Source organism: Pangasianodon hypophthalmus, chromosome 4 (genome assembly GCF_027358585.1).
Source record: "Pangasianodon hypophthalmus isolate fPanHyp1 chromosome 4, fPanHyp1.pri, whole genome shotgun sequence".
NCBI lineage: Eukaryota > Metazoa > Chordata > Actinopteri > Siluriformes > Pangasiidae > Pangasianodon > Pangasianodon hypophthalmus.
Window position 1 is genome coordinate 32,755,342 of NC_069713.1, and position 23,587 is coordinate 32,778,928.

Below are 23,587 nucleotides of genomic sequence, written 5' to 3' on the forward strand. Positions count from 1 at the left end.
TATGAGCTCACCTTCCTTCTGGGCGATTGTTGGAGTACGAGTGGAGAACCCAAGATGAGGGGTTCTGTTAAGATTATGTGGCCATAAATTAAATCTTTTCTGTATGCATAACTCTGGAACACATCTTCAAGGGAAGAGTGCATTGAGTGAGCGTTTCTTTGCCCAGCAGCTTTCCGTCCAGCACATGCGCTCTTAGACAGCTTTTCAGGGGAACAAGGGGATTTCAAGCATTTGAGCCATTTTCTCATCCAGGAAGTTCCCTGCTGCACCGGAGTCAATGAGTGCAGGAGAATAAAGCATTTCCTCATGAAGTTGTGGTAACTCGTTTTTGACCAAAATGCCAGATAGAACCTTATAAACCTGAGATCACAAAATTTTAATTGATTTCACTTGAAAGAGTCATTAAGGTTCCATAAAGAACCTTTTTTTCTGTCACCACAATCAACAGATTGCAAAAATTCTCCCACATAATGACGTCATATCAGTGATGGATTCGGCGCTGGACTCCATTTCCCAGAATACACTGCAGCCTACAAACATGGCTGCCACAGACTACACTTCTCCACTCACATGCCGATTGTCACGTTCACAGTCCCTGGACTTCTGATCATGGACACCTGTCTCCAATCACACCCATCACTATATAAAGGACTCACAAACACTCACTCAGGTTTTTATTGCCTGGCTTGCCATGCCTTTATCTACCAAACAAACAGATGCTTCTGTGGCATTGTTTATTTAAAAAAAAAAAATCTTTTCTGGGAACTTTATTTTAAGAGTGTAGATGGCTTCTGGATTGTTTATAGAATGTAGAATATTTTGCAGCAATAAAGGGGTCAAGCACTTTCTGGCCTCATCCTTTAGTGATGGAGAAAGTCTCATCTGGTCTCTCAGTGCTTTATCCAAGGAGATGTACTAAATTTAATGCCAATTTATTAACCTATTTCTGTAATATAGACTCACTTCCTGATCAAATTTCACAAAGTTGAGAAGCAATTTCTAGGTAGAGAAGAAAAAAAGAACATTTTGGTAAAAATGGCCAGATCCCTGTTTTGCAAATCATCAGAAAGAAGAATCATGATTTGACATAAAGTGGCTTAAAAGTTAGGAGCATTTTTACTAATTTGTAAATTATAGCACCCCTAGAGGTAAACTTATACAAAACTATTTTCCTAGAACTACTATCCCAGTTCCTTAGGATATGGTCCTTTACTCATGTGCTAAGTTTGGTCTGAATAGGTCACACTTTTGCTGAGATATGCCCTCACTTCCTGTTTGGTGACTGCTGTCCATGTAGAAGAATTGAAAGAACTGTTTAAGAAAAACCTCAAAATGGCTGACTTTCTGTTTGGCAAATCACAAATCTGTTACATCAAGAACACACATGAAAGTAGGATCATTATTTGATGTTGAACAGTTCAATACTTATAAGCAGGATTTTTAAAAACCAAAATAATTTATTTTCACATTTTTAATCTGTTCCTATGAACAGTTTTACTAATTTGTGAATTATTGAACCCCCTAGAGGTGAATTTAGACAAAGTATGTTGAAGTCCCTTGGGTCCTGGTCTGTCACTCACACATGAAGTTTGGCCTGAACAGGACAAGAAGCAGGAAAAAACTGAATTGTGAAAATTAACATCATGGCATCATTGAACTCGACATGACCCAAAGAGTCAGAGGAAAGTGGAATCAGGTTTCGATGATGATGTGTTGCAGAGTTATTATTGCAAAAGTCCACATTTGCCCTATTGGTGGCATTAGATTACTTGAATTGCTGTGTAGGCAGCTGAGACTATCCTCTATCATTGTGCCAAATTTCATAAAAAGTGCATGAAGGCTGCCATAGACACCCATATCAAAGTATAATGATAATAAGAAATAAACATAAAATTACAATAGGGTGCCTAGACACCTTCAGTTCTTGGTTCCAAACAGTTTTGGTTAATTAACTGAACGTCAGTCTTCACCCTTCACTCATCATGAGTTCATCAATTTTAATACACTGCAATTAGCAATATGCTATTTTTATCCATAATGTGCTAATATTAATAAAACTCAGAGTCTCAGTCCTCTTACACACATCACTGTAAAGAAAGACTTGACATGAAATAAAACACTGGCACCACGATGTGTTTTTTTATATATCTGTTCCATTATGTGCACATCAACAGACACGTACAATTATAATCAAGCATTAATAATAAATGTAAAAAGCAGAGATAAAATAATCTGTATAATCTGAAACTAAACTGAAAGGAAGTGTAGATTATGATCTGCACTAACATCAGAGCTATGTGTAGTAAGCTGAGTGGATTATAGAGGTATATTACAGCAAATCTGGAGTGCGTGCAAGCCATGCAGAGTGAGATGTTTAGCACGTATCCGTTCTAACCCTGTGTTAAACCATATTATTGCATCATGCACAATGATTTGATGAAGAGATCAGATCTGAAGCTGAAGAAACCAACATCTACTTGGATGAAGTACAGTCACTGGTCACGGTTTTGTGAAGTTTAAGTAGTAGCAAGTATACAATACACGTTTTAGTTTGAATTCATTCAGTTTAAGTATGTCACGAAACAGTGAAAAAATATACCTTCTACAAAAGACTTGCCAATACAATCTAACCAAGTGCTCCATTCTATCAGCCTTCACGTAGATAAAATCACTATCCTTACTTACTTATTGTAAAAATTACTAAAAATGAACTAGTTCATATTTCACTTATCCAATGTGGTCATAAATTTCAAGCTTAAAATTCATACATTAACATAATATTACATGACAATTATGTATTGCAGCTTAATTAAGAGATGTGCAGCTATAAGACTCTGAAGCAGTGGTGGAGCATAAGGAAATATACGGAATGATATCACTGAGAAGTGCGACACACTCGTGCAAGCCATTTAAGGCACAATCTACCTTCAACCAGTCTTTCCTTATTAATAACATTACCATCAAAAACCTTTAAGCACTGAAAATGATTCAAATACCATGCTAGTAATACGGGAGGGAATGATCTCTTATCTTATAACGCCAAATCTTCCCATTCTTTATCACCTCCTGCTGTAAACCTCTACTTCTTCAGTGGCTGTCACCTCAGTATTCAGGAAAAGAAGCATGACTCTGACAGATTAATCCTGTTTGTTTCTCACCATAGCAGCTCATAGCCAATAAAATATGATTAAACTAACTAAGGGGTGGTTATATATGCAATATATTGAAAGAGTCTACTTAACGATGACTTTTATAAACATCATTTATAGTGCAATTAAGGGGCAAAACAAATTTATGTTAAACAGCCATGTTAAATAAATGTTTAACCTGTTATAATATATTTCAGACTCCTAATTAGTATCCTTCAAATTCTCTCACTGCTCTTTAATGGTAATATTAATAGCTACTTTTATATTAATAAAGTTACTTTTACATGAAACATACAATCACCGGCTATCTGTGCCACTGCTCGTTCATCCAATTATCTAATCAGCCAATCAGGTGGCAGTAGAGCAATGCATAAAATCATACAGATACAGGTCAAGAGCTTCAGTTAATGTTCACATCAAGCATCCGTATCATCAGAGATTCATCAGAGAACAGTCAGACTGGTTCGAAGATAAGATAAAGTAAACGTTCTTCATCCCGAGGGAAGTTCTAGTGCCAGCTTTCTCAAGACAATAGAAAAAAAAACCAGTTCAAGATAACAATATATTTGGTAAGAAAAAATTATAGGTAGATACAAACATATGCTAGTCCTTAAATAAAAATAAAAATATTCTTTAAAACTGTACAACGTAACAATGTAAATAAAGTGGAGATATAAGTGTAAAAATATAACTGTAAATAAAAGTGAGATGAAAATATTCTTTAAAAAACTGTACAAAAATGATTGACTTAAGCAGCATTTAGGTTTTAGAGAACCCCTTCTGGCAGAAAGTTGGGGCGCTGTAGAATCTGACTGCCACTGGAGGAAAACACATCTCCTGTGGCTTTCGGTGTTGCTCTTTGAGCTGACAGGAAGTCTATAGTAACTTATATAAGCACTCTTTACAACCACGGTGAGCAGAAAAGCAACTCAGAATACACAATACATCAAACTTTGAGGTGGATGGTCTATAACTGCAGAAGACCACATCAGGTTCCCCTCCTGCAGCCAAGAACAAGAATCTGAAGCTACCGTGGGCACAAGCTCACCGATACCGGACAGTTTCGCCAGCGCCAGACCTCTTGACCTGCATTTGCATGAATTTAGGCATTGCGCTGCTGTTACACGACTGGCTGACTGGATGATTACACGAACGTGAATGTGTACACGTGTTCAAAACAAAGCTGCCGGTGCGTGTATATTACGTTTATATGCCCTGTTTAAACTCACTGCACTGCTCTATTGTTTAGCTGTTCTATTCACTGCATCGCTTAAATAATGCTTCAGATTTCAGATATCGAAATCAAGTTGGAATCAGGGACTATGTGCACTTTCATCAAAGTGATAAAACACAGAGCTCTTCTTCGACTTCCTTCTTAAAACAAACCCAACTCAGGAGTTTGGAAGCAAGAGGAGAGCCTGTAGGTGTGTCTACTTTTACACAGTCAAAATACGTTGAAAATGACAGCCACAAAATATTCAAAGTAACGGCAGTGATTTGTTTTTTACTGAAAACATATTAATAGCTTCTTAAGCGTTTTGGCAAGCAAAGACAGCCTTATTAGAAGTACTGCACAAAAGGAAAGGTCATTCTTTAATGTGCAACCAAATACAAATGACATATGCATGAATGCACATTGAAGACAAGAACAGTGCAGCATAATATTTGCAGTTGCATAAATGACAGCAATCCAAATTCCTTTGTACACAGAGTCATATTAAATAGAAAATGAAGTTAGAGATGAGAGGCGCCTAAGCACTCTTTTTTTTTTTTTTTTTTTTTGCAAACACTGTCACAGCAGACTACAGTCTACAAGGCTATTCGAGCACTCGTGCGGTAAAAGAAAACCTCTAGACATGCAATTAGAGGAAAAGACAGTATCAAACTGACAGCAAGGCCAACATTCAAGCCGGTAACATTTCCTGTATTACACACTCCCTCTTCCAATTTCTGTTCTTTACACACCCCTTTCCTTCACCTCATTAGACCACTACGTCCACCTGCTCCATCTCCTCGCATCGCACCGGTACAGGGCGGCTCTGTTCGGCACAGCGCGGCGCACCCTTACTCCTGACAAGTCACTATGATACAGTTAGAAAGGATGACAGATAGTTTACGCTCCTCTATATGGAAAAAGCAGTGGTAGAGTGAGGCAGGACTACACTGTTAATCACACACAGGGAGACAAACGGGGCAGCTTAAAGAGAGGCATCCGCTTGCGTCCTCTCTCCTATCCAGAGGCGGTGATGTAGAGCTGGTTCTGCAGGATGTAGTCGATCACTGGCTGGGTCAGGTAGTCCACCACGTGGCCGTCTCCATGCTGGAGAGCCAGTCTACAGAAGAAAGGTGAACATTACCCTGTGGACACTAATACAGTGACACAGACTCTCTGCAAATGAACTCGGAGAACTCACATTGATTGCATAATAAAAATGATACTTAAAGGCAGACAGACAGCTGAATTTTTGATTTCTATTTTTTCCGTAATCCTCTACTAGGTTCATTCGCTATCTCCTCTGAATACCAAACACGGTAAACATAAAAGTTTGATAACACTTGTATTCAAACCAGAAAAACACTGTTGGCATTTTGGGAATGATAGAGTAAATAATTCCACTCATTCGTCTTCATTACATAATGACTGTATTTCACATGCGCCTTCTCAATCAGTGCTGAGGATGTGTTACGGACGTGTCCGATGAAATCTAGGGGGGAATCTACAGTCTGGGCAAGAAAGAAATCAGCCCCAGCCTCACTTCTTCATACCATTCTGTGGTGCTGTTGTACTTGGTTCCAAGAAATCCAAAATATTCAACACATTACACTATATGGCTGAAAATATGTGGACACCTGACCATCAGACATATGTGGTTCTTCTCCAAACTGTTACCACAAAGCTGGAAGCACACAATTGTCTAGAATGCCTTTGTCTTTATAGCATTACAGTTTCCCTTCACTGGAACTAAGAGACTCAAACCTGTTCCAGCATGACAATGCCCCTGTGCACAAAGCGAGCTCCATGAAGACATGGTGTGTGAAGGTTGGAGTGGAAGAACTCGAGTGTCCTGCACAGAGCCCTGACCTCAACCCCACTGAACACCTTTGGGATGAACTGGAACACCGACTGAACCCCAGACCTCCTCGACATCCCAACATCAGCGCCTGACCTCACTAATGCTCTTGTAGCTGAATGAACACAAATCCCCACAGCCACGCTCCAACATCTAGTGGAAAGCTTCCCAGAAGAGTGGAGCTTATTATAATAGCAAACACAGGGGAATAAATCTGGAATGAGACGTTCAACATAAACACACATGGGTGTAATGGTCAGGTGTCCACAAACTTTAGGCCATATAGTGTGTATTGATGTCTTTTTATCTTTGAAAGACAAAAAAGTCAATGTTTTCTAATGTTCATTTCTGTCTGAAAACCTGGGGACTGAATTGAAGAAGGAAACTGAAGAATATAAAGGTTTTGTTTTTTTAAGTAAAGGATTCCAAGATCATTCTACAGGTGCAGAAAAGGGTTCAGTGCTGTTACTCTCTCAAGAGGAAGCTTTTACTGCTTGTAGTTTCCAGCCAGTGACTTTCAAGGGTGCCAATAATTCTGAGGTTTCCTGTATATCTTCATTGATCCCCTGATTAACTGCTTAAGATTTTTAATCATTGGCAAAGTGCTGTGGTATAAGAGGAATCAAACACTTGTGGGCATGCTGTTATAGGACAGTAGTCACTGATGGGGTGGTCTGGTGTGGCCTGATGTGAAGCCAGACGAGGAACTTGCACAATATTCCTCACCTGCTCTTAGTTGAACTGACAACTGACATCGGATGGTTCATATCGTCCTTCACCACAATGATGTTGCCCTGTCATAGGAAAGAAGAAGTAAAATTCTCTATCAGTTTGCTTCAGCACTGTGTTTAAGACAGTCACTGACTATATAGTTTTAGGAGAATAATCCTAAAATAATATTCTAACAAATCCAAATGTTTGAAGATCTGATGATGGTTCAGGTTGCCTTTGTAGCACGTTACCTTGTGCTTACGAAGCACCGAGGAATGATTCATTATCCTTTCTGTGTCAGCTCCGTCCCGAGGCACCACCACTATCCCAAAGTCACCTACGATCACCTCCATCTGCAAAATCACCCAGTACAAAATGTTTTACAATCTGGAAATTCATCTACTTCAGTCTGTAGGTATTAATACAGTGCCTTGCATAAGTATTCACCCCCTTACAACCTGGAAATGGAATAGAGTTGGGATTATATATCATGAATCTACAGAAAATACCTAATAGAATTGAAGTGTGTGTGTGTGTGTATGGGATAATCAATAGCGTTTATAAAATTACAACCTGGAAGATGCTCCTCAACAAGAAGCTACTGAAATGAGTACAGGACAAAATTCTGGAAAAGTATCATTCAGGGTTTGGTTATAAAAATATTCCAAGAATATCTAAATCCTGGAATCCATCCTCCAAAAGTCAGTGACCAGGTACAGAGGGCATTAGTCAGAGAAGCAACCAAGTGGCCAAGGGTAATTCTGAAGAAGCTGGGGAGATACAAAGCTCAGATGGGAGAACATATCATCAAGCTCGCCTTTTTGACCGAGTGGCAAGAAGAAAGCCATTGTTGAAGAATTCCATAGGAAATCCCATTAGGAGTTTATCAAAAGGCATTTTGGAGAGGTTCTCTGGTCTGATGAGACCAAACCTTTCAGTTCTTGGCACAGAGCACTACGTTTGGTGGACACCATCACTGCTCATCCCCACAGTGAAGCATGGTGGTGGTAACATCGTCAGCACGGACTGGGAAACTGGTCAAGTTTGAGGACAAGCTGGATCTAGCCATGTTACAGTATTCAGGAAAGTGCCATGAACTGAAGTTCACACCTCAATCCAAATGAGAATCTATGGCAAGGCTTGAAGATTGCTGTCCACCAACTGTCTGGCAGAGCTTGAGCAATTTTGTCAAGAACCATGATCCAGATGTGTAAAGCCGATAGACACATATTCCAGAAGACTTAAGCAAGTATTGACCCATATTAAGTCCATTTCAATTCCAGGCTGTAACACTACAAAATGAGGAAAAGCTCAAGGTGTGAATAGCTATGTGCAAGACACCGTATTTCACTCCTGAAAGGAACAGTGTAGCTCAATGCAACCTTTAAGTCTGATTTAAAAATGCTAAAACTAAACCATGAATCTCTCTATAGCTATAAAATTGAAAATGCCCCATAAACATCACACTGTGGAGCTCCTGAATTTTTCAAACCTGTTTGTATGTTTGTATCTTTTGCATGTGTGTGTATTAACGATACTCACATCACTCTCGTTCCACAGCCCAGGAATGCAGAAGGACTCCAGCAGGTCACTGCCACACAGGAGCAGGATACGCAACTCTGTACAACGCAGCACAATAAAATCACACAGTGTAACACAATACAGTTGTGTTTACTCATTGAGCAGTACACTGTAAATTCCAAGCACCTAGCTGTTAAAGCAGCTGAACTAAGGTGCTGTCCCAAGTTGGTCTTGCACACTTACATGACATATTTACAGATTTATCAAAGGTTCACAAGCTCTCATGTATAATACAAGTGTATGGACAAGTATTTCTTTTCATCTGCAAAAGTTAGTCAGGAAGGTTGAGGATCCTACAGTAGAATATCCCTCAGACGATGGTATAATGATCGGTATATCAGGTAAAATGGAGCATATATGGTACAACCGAGGGTGGTGCTCAACATGATGCTACCACCAGCATGCTTCACTGAGGGGATGCTGTTCTTAGGGTGATGAACAGTGTTGGTTTCTACAAAACATAATGCTTTGTGCCAATGCCAAAAAGTTACATTTTGGTCTGATCAGAGCAGAGAAACTTTTTCCACCGAGTCTCTGCCTTGCCTTTTTGGCAATCTCCAAATGGGATTTAATCTGTTTAATGTGCCTTTCTTCCATAAAGCCCAGCTTTGTGGAGTGACTCGGGGTCAGAGAATAAAATCATTAACTGTCATGACATGAAGTAAACAATAATTCAAAATATATTTTACCAAAGGAAGGCAATACACATTAAGGCCAAACGCTAAGACTAAAGATGATTAAATCTGTTGCTTTGTGAGGAGAACACTAGGAGGCAAAATGAATGCGTATCTGTTCATCATCGGTGCGTCTGTCAGTGACTCACTATGGTGCCATGCGCTGATCTAGAAACAAAAACACAAGATAAGACACAATAAATCAAATCCACTCACCGATTTCTTCATAGCGCACTGCGGTGCCGAGGTTTGCGTTTTCATCTGCTCAATGAAACAGAAAGCAGCTGTGGAAATGACTGATCCAGTACATGCTCATGTAATATGTATGCTCTTTCTCTAATATTCTCGTAAGTAATGTAGGATAATTATGGGGTGGACATATCAGTTAGGAAAGGAAAATATTTTATCATATCTTAATCTTGTAGTACACACCAACAAAGGTGAAGCGCTCCACTTGTGGGCGAACACAGCAGATTTTACCCAGACTCTCACTCATCTTTCCCCACAGCTTAACTGGATGAGAGAGAGAGAGAGAGAGAGAGAGAGAGAGAGAGAGAGAGTAATCAGAAACCAAACTAATCACAAAACTGATATCAATTCCACTGCAAATAGAAAAGCAATCACACTGGGAGAAAATGTGTCATGCAATACACAGATAGAATTGCTTTTCCTTTGGGAACTGAGGAAAATGTGCCACACTGAAAATCAAAACCTTTGCATTGCTCGTCATTTGTGTTCGTGAACAATCAGCAGGGACTTGCTTTCTGTTTTTTTTTTTTTAAAGAATTGAACACTTGCTTCGCATCAGAAGTGAATGTAATTCCTGGTTGCGTTTCACTTTCATCACTGAGTTGCAATCATGACACAGAAAAATGCAATCACTGCCCAATCACAGCCCTCAGCTGTACCTGGGGGTGTGGCTTTAATCTGAGAAGGGGAGAAGGGCCTGTAACTGTCCATGAGGAATTGCCATCCATACTGTATAAAGGATCACACTTTCCGGTCTCATTGTTTCTTCATTCCTACTCATTAAGCTTTTTAAAAGCTTGATGTTCATATGACTAAAAATACGTTCTTTGCTCTGACGTCCCACTTTTTGTGCAATCCTCCCTGAACGTGTGAGAGAGGTGCCCTTCGCCTGTTTGCTTAAATATCACATTTAACCTCGTACATCAGCTTCGTACATTACACGCAAGAGTTTTCATGCAAAATTCATCTCTTGTGCTTAATGCCAGTAACACGTAGTGATATTTAAAAAAACAATCAAGAAACATAAAACTTACACTTCTGCTGTTTGTTCTTTTGTGTCATTTGTACACTGAGTGGACAATGTGTACTTAATCTATTTATTTTTACTTTCTCCAGAGGCAAAATGGGTCATCAAGTAAATAATCTGCTTTCTTTATGTTCATTCCGCCTTCATATGCTCCTTCTGTTGAAGACTTGTTATACAAAGTGGCCTTTAGAAAATGAATCCAAAACACAAACTAACTCTTGGGAATATTTCACTTTGTCACTGGACATGACTGTTAAAGATCGTCTGCGTTAATCTGGGCTAGAAAGAAATCAGTCCCAGACTCATTACTGTGTACAAGTCGCTGATGGCGCTGTTGTTCTTGGCTCCGCAAATAGTCCAAAATGATCAGGATTTATTAACAGCTAATGTGATGTATTTTTCCTTGAAAGAGAGGGATGGCTTTTTTACACCAGCCTCCTGTGCTTAATGCTATTCTTTTAACACTGTATATACGTATAATTACATACTACCATAAACTTTTGTCCATGTAATGTATAATGATTAAAAAATAAAAGGAATTTAATGAAGGTGTTTGGAAAGACACTTACCAGCTGTGGGCTTGTTGGCTGTGTTGCGGTTCTGATAGATAGGAGGAGTGGTGTTCTGGGGCTGGCCAATCACAGGAGTGGTAGAGGGTGTGTTCACGTTAGACAGAATGCATCCTGTTACTCTCTGCAGAGAGACGGTTTAAACGCTTCAGTATTAAAGCGGAAAGTGAGAGTTTAATGCTAAATCTGCCGATCGTGTTTTTCTAATAAATTGGTTATTGTGGTACAGTATATGTGTGACTCAGACCTTCATGAGATCTCGGTGGTGCTCCAGTACACTGCAGGTAGTCTGCCAGGTGTCCTGATAACATTCCCAAGGGTCGACCCTGCACAGGTAAACAGCATCGGAAACCATCTCCTTCATGCATTGTGCTGTTTATTTTTTCACTCGCATAAATGATCTACTAAATATTAAAATACAAATAACTTTACAACAACTCAGTGATAAATACCTGATCCAGTCAGATGACTGCACTGCCAACTGACACATGGTGAGCCGATGTCTGCTAGAAATGAGACCCTAAGAAACCACATGGATGAAACAGTTGATCATCTGTTATTCCCACAAGCATTATACAAGCAGAATGCAACAGCAAGCACACATCAAGCTCAGACCCTGTCCTCAGAGCTGAGTTAAGTGCACATAGTGAGGCGTTATTACCGAAATTACACACATTGATATTCAGATCTCGGACGTAACTACAGACGTGAGTGCTCTCTTAAGTGGATGGAGTGAGCTGAGCATATAGGCATGTCTCAGTTACTCATGATTCTAAGCTTGGATTTAAGCCCATATTTCTGTACGATATCGGCTCGAGCGAGGAGCAGTATTAAATCCAGCACCACTGTCTAACAGTTTGATATAACCACGATATGTCATGCTGAAGTTTGCGGTTATGAATACACACACAAAAAAGCTATGGAATGATATTTGAGGCGGATATTAAATACATAAATATGACACTATTCTTTTTTTTTTGTTTTTTGGTAAATCAGAGACATTTCTTACCTCAAAGACTGTTTTTTTTATTACAGAAAAAGTTATTAATTAAATTAAAGTTAATTGTAAGCAAAGCAGATGAATGCTTTTATTTTACATTGTATTATATTTGAGATTAAAGATTTAAAAAATTATCACCTCCTTCTTCTATCTGCTTTCTTTTAATCTTTTTTTTCAGGCACCTGCTTGTGTTTAAAGTCTACGGTCCACGGAGGTTATGTGGATAATCTGATCAGTTTAAGCAGGTGCGTAACCCAGCACTGAATACTCGTAACTTTCCACATGCAAATACTGGTCTAATTTCTGAAGGAAAGTTGTCAACTCTGAACAGAAACATGAGCATGGTGATGAATTAGGCAGGTGACATCACGTGACATGAGCAAAACTCATAACACACAGAGTGACTTAAGAACAAAACTGCATCTGATTCATGAAATTGTTGTACAACAACTAGTGAGTCCACAATAAATCATGCACAAATGATGAGTCAGCTTCAGTTGGATAACATTCAGCAAGCTAGCAAGATCCGAGGAAAGAAGTAAACAGGGAGGGGAAAAAAATGTAATTTCAGTGGAGCTAAGCTGGAGGTGCTTTTTTATGCTGAGGTTGCTGCAAAAAAAGAGACAGCTTTGGAAGTGTGTGCTGTTTTATTTGATAAAACCTTAATAATATAATAATTTTATAAAAGTTTAATAAGGTTTAAGGCTAGCATTAGGTAGAAAACTGAATCTTTTTCCAAGTTCACCTGAAGACAGTTATGAGAACTCTATTTACTTTTTTTTTCATTTTAGAAATTAATCAAACACTGAAAAAACAGACCACCAACATGACTAAAACCACGTGTGTTACCTCTCACGCTCAAATGCGTCTGTTATTAAACCGAATGACGAATGATGTGATAAAGATCCACTTCTGAGCCTCTGATTCACATTTACAGATTAATTGGTGTTTTAGTTCGAGGTTCCTGCATGCACAGTTGTGATTATCTGCGTGCTAGTTGCTGATACGTACTACTCTAGTTAATTATTTACTCTACTTATTACTTACGATACTGATTTTATTTAAGCATTGTTAAAACGTTATGCTTAAACGTATACTCGACCAGAAACGAGTTTGATCTCACACACACTTTAAACATGAACCTGATGAATAAGAACTGTCTGTGTAATTGGCTTATGTGTGTTTCATGATCAGATGCTGTCCACACACAACCCTGATGAATAAGTGCCAATGATTCGAATCGTCTGTAGATATGCTTCTGTTCATTACATATGATTTCACTAATTAATGCATAGAAGAGGAGTGTAGAACCTTTATCACAAGGGGTAGATCGACTCTTTCCTAACACGTTTACTGTCCATGTTTTGCTGCGTAGAAGCTTTTGTTTTTTAAGCGTTTTGGTATGCAGAGAGACAGAAACTAGGTCAAGCTTCTCATTAATTCCACACAAGGCCCAAGAGATCTTGATTTCTTATTAGGACTAGACCAAACCCTGACGTATATATTTCAACCCAGTGCATAATTATGTTTAATACTGTCTTACCTCAGATGATGCACAATATTATTACTGAGTAATTCAGGATAAAGCATATAATTCAGTAACTGCTGTGAATGATGACTACTACACTCTTTCTCTTCTCTTCTTAACTCCCTGAAAGGGTTCTAATTTGGTTCCCTTTGCAGACATTTCAGACGGGTCATGATCCGTTTCTGTACATTTGATTCACTCTTCAGTTTCAGCTGGCACTTACCGGTTTGCCATAGGAGTCATGTACAGGTGAAATGATCCCACCAATCACGATGAAGCGCCCTGTCTTTTGCAGGAAGTCTCTGGCTTTTTCTGCAAATCAGACATGGTCACATGATTAGTACAACAGTGCTCAAAGTTACCATGCTTTCAGTATGGAATAAAACACTTGGGGCTATGCAGTTACAGGAAAATAATCCACAATAGGGTGGTGTGATGTGGCAATATGTGAAGTGAAGTGGATTATTTTCCAATAACAGCACTTTGTAAAATGTTTTATTTCTCTTATAGCACAGTGATTACAAGTTTTAATTAATTATTGACATGAATGACATGTTGTGCTTTTTATGCATTTATAGTTACATTTATCACACTCTCCAGTGTCACCCAGATGAGGATGGCTTCCCTTTTGAGTCTTGTTCCTCTCAAGGTTCCTCATATCATCTCAGGGAGTTTTTCCTCTCCACAGTCGCCTCAGTCGCCTCAGGCTTGCTCACTAGGGATAATTCTGTCTAACATCTAGGACTGTTTGCATGTTTTTGTTTCTTATGTTCTGTAAAGCTGCTTTGAGACAATGTTCATTGTTAAAAGCGCTATACAAATAAAATTGAATTGAATTTAATATTTTGTAACATCCACAAAACTTGTTAGATCCTGTAATCACTCACTAGCAGATATATATACAGTCATTCTGTCACTGGCTTCTCTTCTTTCTCTCTCCTGAAGTTAATAAGACAAAAAAAAAACATTTCATCTTATAGAGAAACTGAAAAGCGTGAAGTCCTGGAGACGTGGCTGTGGTAGAAAACTTACCGACTGTTACAAAGCACTGACACTGGAGACTCCTTCCATCAATGTTAAATAAATGTTTTTATGTGTTTATAGTTACTTTTAAGGGTGTTGAACGTCCAGGAGAAACTTATCATCACGTTTATCATCAAACTTATCAGCTCCTATCATCACGTTTTAATAGGAGACTGAGAAAACCAGAAGTCTTACTTTTACAAAGCACTGACACTGGAGACTCCTTCAATAATTCCAACAATAAACATCTCCTTACAGAAAGCTTCACCATATCAACAATTATACATTTTACATAAATCCATTTACTGTTAGATTTACATTATATACCTTATCGGCAAGTCCCTGTGGATGAGCAGTTACCATAGAAACGATAATGTATAGGAACAAGCGCATTATTATCAACCTATCATCTGAATCACAGCCGGAACTATCGTCTGAACTACTGTACTGTTTTAGAAAATTAATCCACACCTTCAGATTTGAGAATTCAACAATGCTGAGGTTTTTTCAAACATCAGCAGCACCAGATGGATAACTGACTTGTTATCTATAGCAGTGTGAACATGAGGACAGGGACAAACTGTCAAGCTCAGAAACAACAGCTATAAAATCTAAAACACAGACAGACAGCAGAAATAACCACTCAGATGTTCCAAGCATAACCAGCACTGTTTTCAGACTGTTACTGGAGGAAAAAATATTCTCTTCCCATTCATCATTTTGAGCAACATACAGAAGAAGCGGGTGCACAGGGAATAGGACGTCCTCTTGAGAGGTGTTTGTGGAAAGATCAGATGCTTTATTTTAGCAAGGAAACCATCAGAGTATTGAGAAATGATTATGTGTAGGGAGAGCACTAATGCAAGCTTTTAATATTGTCTAATATTTTCTATGTATAATATAAAATATACAGGTATATAATATATACAGTAATGAACGACACGTGATTTATATATATACATTATTAGCATAAAATGTCTTTAACATACATTTAACTTCAAATCAGATTCATTTCTAAATGATCACACTGATAATATTTGATTTCTTTACCTTCTATGATATATTTTTTCAAAAATATGCTTCTACACAAAGCATACAGCCATTAAAGAGGGCTTTAAAAAGTGGGTCAGAAATCTTTAGACAATCTAACGCAAATGGAAGCTGAAGGGTAAATGGAAGCTGCAGCACACAGCGGTCTAGCTGTACAGACATTCGCTCTGATCCTCAGCTACTCCACCGGGCGATGTTACCTGACTTGCACAGTCAATCCTCTGTGACCTTTTGGCCTGCAGTGACTTTAAACTTCAGACTTTAGACGTTAGACTTCAGATCGGAGTCTAACGTCTATCAAATGATCAATAAATCTGGTCCTAAAATATTTAACATCTCTTTATTTTAAATATATTTTGGACGTTTTATAATCTCTAGCCTACCATATAACTACATTAAGTCCCCAAAATATTCCGCCAAACAATCTGTATTTAATAAACTGCATTTGGCAGACGCTTTTATTCACTGCCATGAGAGGTGAGTAAGGCTTTTCTCAGGGGCCCAGCACTGCCTATATGGAAATCTGAATCTTTCCTTAGTCTATACACAATGGCCTAATACCCTCTTAAAACACATTGCACCATTTTGTCCCTGGCAACTACTGAATATCTGTCTAGCTGCCACAGTGAGACCTTTAAAAGGGGGTTTTAATCACTCCTGGTACATTAGGATGCACAGCAAACACCAATTACTATAAATGCATCGATACTAGGGACGGGCGATATAGCCTTAAAACTATATCACGATATTTCATGGTATTTTTTGCGGTAATGATATAAATGACGATATGAAAATAGTAACATTCAACACTATCTTTTTGGCCAGAAGTCACATCAGCATACATGAGTCTCGAGAGCCGTCTGATTCTCATCTGATCTTCTGTATCCGAACCACTTCCATATTATGGAGGAAGCTCCTTTTTTAGGGATTAATTCTTCGTCCTTCCGCCATGCTTGTTCTCGTTCTACGTGTGAGATGTCCACGTTGCGGAGCGTAAACACGTCATCAACTATATCGTCAATATCGCGGGATGACAAATTCTTATCATGGGGAGGAACTTTACTGTACTGTATATCATGGACGATACGATATGGCACAACTCTGATTGATACTGATACTGGTATAGGGTTTTCGCCAAATACAGTGCTTATTTATTTTAAAAAAATGCTCCAATACCAACATCCGATACCACATCATACTCGTAACGTAACCCCATGTTGCCATGCTAATGAACAGATGACATGATGGCAGCAATCTGGATTTATATCATGATTAATGATGGCAATCAAAGCAAAGCAGACTGCAAACTCTGTAAAAATCATGAGATGTATCTTTCTACAATACAATAAGCTGATAAAACATCTCATGGTGTTTAAACAGTATGTTTAATAGAGAGTGCAGTGGCGGCTGATCTGAGTGCACAGAGCAGTATCAGCTCATTAAACGAAGCTATTCACGAGCGTGAAGCAGTGAAGCCACCGGACGCATGGCAGAGCACTTCAGTTCTGCGAACGCTGAGCACGCAGATACCTCACTTCCTTTCCTCCTTGCTCACCATCATTCACACCATCAGCTGCCCTCATAATCTATTCTGAAGGAACTATTTGAAAGGCATAACATGTTAAACATAAAACGCAGCAGGAGGAGTTCATTGCTAGCAGCATCCATCAGCAACTAACCTAAACACAGCTAAATAAAATGTTCCATAAAGCCCCCGATTGACCAAGTTTTGGTATCAGTATCATTATCAGTATCAACAAGTACCAGAAACATACTCATACTAATACTCTGTCTGAAAAAATGGTTTTGATGCTTCTCTATGAATTACCATTAAATACTTTGATAATTAAGGTTATTAGCTTAGTTAAGGTTTCGCAGGTGTAGGATTCTACATAGAGACTAAAGATTTGTCCTTTTTCTAAGAGTAGGATAAAGCTCCGAATGTCAAGTCTCCAGGCTCTAAAGGTCATTTTCCTTTCAGTGTTACTCCAAACCTCAGGATGATAGTCATCAAATTCCTAACTGAAGTTTTTTTAATTGATTTGTGAGGCAGAATCATATCCAGTGGCTGTCGGAGATTTCTGGGATCTGACCTCAAGCTGCTGGTCATTTCTCCACAATCTTATCTGCCAGGCCAACTATGATGAGAGTTTTCCTTAATGAATAGACTACGCAGTGTAAGATGGGATAATGCAACATATTTCCATCTGATGTAGTCATTGCAACCTTCATTCTCATTTCATTTAATTTTATTTGTATGCACTGTTACAAAGCGCTTTTCCGGAAATCTGGATGTTAGCTCCCTGAGCAAGTCAGAGGTGATGGTGGAAATGAAGAACTCCCTGAAATGAGCCAGACTCAAAAAAAAAAGACACCCAAACCCATCCTCTTCTGGTTCAGTTGAACTCGTCACAGGAAATGAATAAGCGAAGGCTCGTAATTAGGATCTGTTAACGGCATTAAAATGATCTGCTTTGTATTTTCATGCGTCAAAGCTTATAATCCCACCACTGTAATCAGAGCATGTTTACAGAAATCTGAATGTTCGGTACATTTAGATCCCTAGAGAGCAACCCAGAGGTGACGCTGGCAAGGAAAAAAAAACACTTGAGAGGAACTAGACTCAAACCCGAACCCATGTTCTTATAGGGGATTTAATCTCGTCGGAGGAAATCAATAAGCTAAGTCTTGTAATTAGGAACTGATAATGGCAGCTTATGTTATTTCCAGTGACGACTGGATGTCTTTTCCCTTTGGGTGACTCAGAGGGGCTTTTCAAAGGTTTGTAAACATCGCAGACAAAAATCAGTTTTGCATTTTCTAGTAAATAATGCTGCATTCAAATGATCTGCTTTGTATTTTTTTTAACCTATCCACGGCATGTTTACAGAAATCTGAATGTACAGTGCATTTAGATCGCTGGTGAGCAAGCCAGAGGTGACGCTGGCAATAAAAAAAAAATGAAACAGATCTTGAAAGGAACCAGAGTCAAAAGGGAGTCGTGTCTCCTGGTTGAACCAGACTCAACTCTTCTGGTTGATTTTATCTCATGAGAGGAAATCAATAAGCCAAGGCTTGTAATTAGGATCTGTTAACGGAAGCTTATTTTATTTCCAGTGGTGACTGGACGTCACTCTTCTCCGGGTGACGCAAAGGGTTGTAAACATTTTAGACAAAAATAGATTTGCAAATTTTTTTTTTTTAGTAAATAATGCAGGATTCAGATGATCTGCTTTATAGCTGGCGTAAACCACATCTTAGTGTAGACCACGTGAGGAAGAAACTTTGAGATGGAGCAGAATCAGAAGGAACCCAAACCCGTCCTTTTCTCTGTGATTTGATCTCATCAGAGGAAATCAATAAACTAAGTCTTGTAATGAAGATCTGTTAATGGCAGCTTAATTTTTTATGTCCAGCGTTGACGCAGAGGGACTTCGTTAAACATTTCAGATAAAAAAAACAGGTTTTATCCTTTATATATTACTGAAATATTTTTATAAACTATGCTGGAGTTGCTTGATGTTTTGCGTAGGTCAAAGCTGCTGTATGTTCAGAGCAGATTGTGTAAGCATTGGTTAATCCTGGATAAAAGATCTCACTGCATGTAATGGGAAAAAAAGCAGAGGAAAGAGCATTTAGGTATTAGTGATCATTAGGTGCATAAATCATCTAGGCCTAGTTGCGCCACATGACGCTACGTGGCCGCTGTTCGGCGAGTCAGCAGCCGTCGCCCATTTCAGCACCGCGGTCTGGACAGCGACCTGCTGCCAAGTGTTCCCCTAAACACCACCCACTAACCTGCACCACATCATGTGGCTTCCACAAAGTCCAGCACAGAAGAAATATTCCAAACACACACTCACACACACACTCACACACACACACACACACGCGCGCGGATTCAGGGTGTGTTGCGGTTTTTCCTCTGCTCTGCTGGAGAAACACAAAGTGCTCACCGAACATATGGATGTGTCCCTTTGTGATGGGGTTGAAGCTTCCGCAGGAAAGCAGGATAACGTGGGTTTTGGTGGTTTCTGTCATGCTGAGTGTGCTCCACCTCGGCTCTCTTCACATGCGGGCTCGATTTCCAGGCCTTTTGTTTGGATGTTCCAGGAAAAGGCGAGGTTTGGTTCAGCTGCGGCAGAGCTGCTCCACTCCTCCAGACGCAGAGCTGCGCGCTGATAGGCTTCCTGCCCTGCTGCCTTAAAGCAACACACACGGCTTTTCAGCCACCAGAGCTGCTGTGCAGCACATTATCAAACTCTAAACTACTAAACAAACCTAAAGACTGCGTGTAAACCCCTGCAACACACGTTTCCCAAAAGCACCATCATGCTCAGCTACTGATTTTACTCCTTCTGTGAAGCCCAGGTTCATAATGCATTACAGCTCCACTTATAATTCTTTATAAACAAGCATTATTGCTGTATAAATACATTTATAAAGACACATCAAGACCTATACTTCATTATAATTAAGTTATAGTTACATTTATATTATTGTTATAATTACTAATAAGCGATGCACTTGCTTCCTCAGTGCCCATGCTCATAATGCATTATACACTGATTTATAAGTATTAATTAGTATTTATTAATTATGGTTCCATGAATGTATTTATAAAGATGCAGCATCATAAATAAATTTAGCCATAAAGCAAACAGGAAGTGCAACTAGGACCATTTTGTTTTCAAGACGCGAATCTAGTAGAAAAAAAAACAAACAAACAAAACAAAAAAGGACCAGAAGCAAACTACATCTGAAGTCTGGGTTGGTTGCTTGTGGGCCTCCTAAGAGAGGTTTGAGTTAACGTTGTGTTCGTGTTCATTTATATTTATGGCATTTGACAGACGATCTCACGCAGAGTGACTTCCATTTATGTCATTTATATGCAGCTGAGGGTTAAGGGCCTCGCTCAAGGGCCAGCAGTGGCAGCTTGGTGGTGCTGGGGTTTGAGCTCATGACCTTGTGATCAGTAGTTAAACATCGTAACCACTCAGACCTAGTGTGAAAACACATGATGTGTGATTAGACTATAATCTTTATACTGTTGAAGAAGCTGTACAGAGAACCGTTAACCATCTAAGGAACACTTGATGACCCCTTTTCACCGAGCGTGGTGCAAGGCTAACCAAGCTAACCATTTCATTTCCTGTTGCAAGGTCGTGGTAATATTTTAGACATTAGATTCGTGCACTGCACTCTGCGCTGCTCTCTCTCGTTGTTCACACTGATCATGTGTGTGTCGAGTCTCGTCTCCACCCGTCCTGTCACTGCTGTGTTTCCTGCATGTGTTCTGTGTTTAACCCTCGATTAGATTGTCTTTATAAACCCTGTTGTAGTCTAGTCTTGTATCTGTGTTATCCTGTGTCACTTATTGAGCCCTATTTTATGATTTTTCCTAGTTCCTTGTTTTCTGTGTCTCCTGGGTGTGTTTTCTTGCTTTGGTATACCGATTACGCGAGTTTAATGCTCCCTACCTGTTCCCTGACCTACACTATGGACACTGACGATGATTATCGTATCTGCCGTAATAAACGACATGTCGAGTTTATACACTTCTGTCCTGCATCACACTGATGAATATTACACTCAGGGGTTCTTGGAATGTTCCCCTTAAGAGGTTTTACTTGAGAAACATTTTCTGAAAAGTAATCCTACAAAGAGTGTTTATGAGTATCTCTCAGTAGAGCAAAACTAAAACTCCTTTATCCTTTATAAAATTCTTTACCAACGCTCCTGTCAGTGTATCACCATAAATGCTTTCTCACTAGATCCTCACTGCTTGTGGCTAGAGCTTCTGTTGAACAAGGACAGAGCCGAGGAATTGAACATATCATTGTGTGGCAACAATGAGGCAGATAGTACAAGTTTTTAATTAAATGGATGAGCTGGAATTAAATGAAATTAATGATAATAAAAAAACTTAATGAACGTAATGACAGAAAGGACAGAAATGCACATTATTGGCACTGAAACAAAAAGAACACCAGGTTGGGAAAATCTGGATCTGAATTAATTAAACATTACATTTAAATATCTTATTGACAATGACATTTCATTTATTTCATCTTCAGTAACTGCTTTCTCATGATCAGGGTCCTAATGCGTGTATCTCAGGAGCACTAAGCACAAGACCAGAATACACCCTTGATGGTTTGATGGCTAGTTTACACACAATCACACACTCGTTCACTCATATCTCTGTGAAACTATACAACTCAGTGTTTCTCTGTTAGAAAGTGTTTCATGTAAAAACATTTTTAGGAAGCTAAGAACCCCTTCTTCTTCTTCTTCTTCTCCTTGTTCTTCTTCTTCTTCTTCTTCTTCTTCTCCTTGTTCTTCTTCTTCTTCTTCTTATTCGATGAACCCTTGAAGAACACTAAAAACTCTTTTTCTAACAGTGTAGTAGTAGTAATAGTAGAAGCAGCAGTAGCTTCTTGAACATTTGTTGAACATTTGCCAGTGTTTATTCTAGTAATTAAGACGATTAATAAATAAGTAGTAAATTTGTCTCCAATCATACACCTTCACTCAGATTTGGAGCTAAAAGTAAGAAAATAAAACCAGTGGAGACTACACTTCCAGAATATGTCACTTATGTTTATAAATATAACTAAAAGATATATTGTTCTTCTCATTTTCAGATGCGAAGCTGATAGAGAGCTTAAACAGTGATTAATTTATCACAATTTATCTCATCTCTACAGGTAGTAGATACTTTATCTGTTGCATGGGATTCGGAAATTCCCTGTAACCCTGTAACTGTAAATATTAACCCCTTTACTGTGGATATTAACCCCTTTACTGTAGATATTAACCCCTTTACTGTGGATATTAACCCCTTTACTGTAGATATTAACCCCTTTACTGTAAATATTAACCCCTTTACTGTAAATATGAACCCCTTTACTGTGGATATTAACCCCTTTACTGTGGATATTAACCCCTTTACTGTAGATATTAACCCCTTTACTGTAAATATTAACCCCTTTACTGTGGATATTAACCCCTTTACTGTAAATATTAACCCCTTTACTGTAGATATTAACCCCTTTACTGTGGATATTAACCCCTTTACTGTGGATATTAACCCCTTTACTGTGGACATTACCTTACTAACTCACACTGTTGATGGTTAAAAATTCAAGTTTCAAAACTCGATAATGTAGAAGCCATAAAATAAATGTCTATAACAAAGTTTGTGCTGAAAGAAGTAGGGTGCCTAAGACTTTTGCACAGTACTGTATATATACAACGTCGCTTGTGTCTTCGTCACTGGATGTTCGTGGACGTTCACTTCTCGGTTGGTCCTCAACACTTCCAGTCTTTCTGAATTAGTTAATAAGTTTGGTGACAGTGTGGTGTGTGTGATGTGCTCGCCATGGTTCCTGATCCAGCCGTGAGAATGATTTCAATACGTTCTTCTTTTGTCAAACGCGTTCTTAAAGGCTTTCTGAAAAAATACAATAAATAATATAAACTAAGTATGAAAAATTTTGGAGGCCATTTTGCTAAAAAGTGTTAATTTCCCCTCTGTGTATGGAGGCTTTTGGGACACTCTGTATATAATGTGTATATATATATATACATATATATATATATATATAATTAGGTTTCAGGAGCTTAAAACACACATGTTTGGAACAATGACCTCAGTGGCTTCTTTCTTCATGTTGTGGCTAAAGGACAATATGCAGTGATGATTTTAGCTGATGTGAAATGCTTGAAGGAAAATTTCCACCCTGAAACACAGTAAATATGTTTATTTTGAGTGGTTTGTGAGGTGTTTAGAGATTCTGGTGCACAACTGTTTGTTGATGCTGAAGTCAAAGGGCATTGTGGGTAATGTAGGAAACTGGTACCCAAAGTGAAACTACATAAACATGTAGATAAAAGAAGTTAAACCTGAACAAATCAATTCAGACATTCCATTATTAATGTTAATCTTAATT

The 23,587-nt window shown here is 38.8% G+C and overlaps 1 protein-coding gene across 1 annotated transcript; it reads right to left on the minus strand.

Moving 5' to 3' along the window:
- Positions 1-2,117: 2,117 nt before the first annotated feature.
- On the minus strand, positions 2,118-19,815 carry nmnat2 (nicotinamide nucleotide adenylyltransferase 2). Its single transcript, XM_026935889.3, has 11 exons — positions 19,589-19,815; positions 13,783-13,871; positions 11,484-11,551; positions 11,279-11,357; positions 11,032-11,155; positions 9,619-9,699; positions 9,403-9,447; positions 8,474-8,550; positions 7,183-7,284; positions 6,947-7,014; positions 2,118-5,482 (listed from the first exon to the last, which is right to left on the minus strand). Exons 1-11 carry the CDS (start codon positions 19,671-19,673, stop codon positions 5,380-5,382), a joined length of 921 nt encoding a protein of 306 aa, XP_026791690.1. The 5' UTR covers positions 19,674-19,815; the 3' UTR covers positions 2,118-5,379.
- Positions 19,816-23,587: the final 3,772 nt, after the last annotated feature.

Excerpts from the sequence above, each read along its gene's own strand:
- nmnat2 (XM_026935889.3), bottom strand. The coding sequence starts at position 19,673 with ATGACAGAAACCACCAAAACCCACGTTATCCTGCTTTCCTGCGGAAGC. Across the intron at positions 11,358-11,483 it reads CAGTCATCTGACTGGATCAG|GGTCGACCCTTGGGAATGTT; the intron begins GTATTTATCACT and ends TTACCTGTGCAG. Across the intron at positions 9,448-9,618 it reads GGAGCGCTTCACCTTTGTTG|ATGAAAACGCAAACCTCGGC; the intron begins GTGTGTACTACA and ends TTCATTGAGCAG.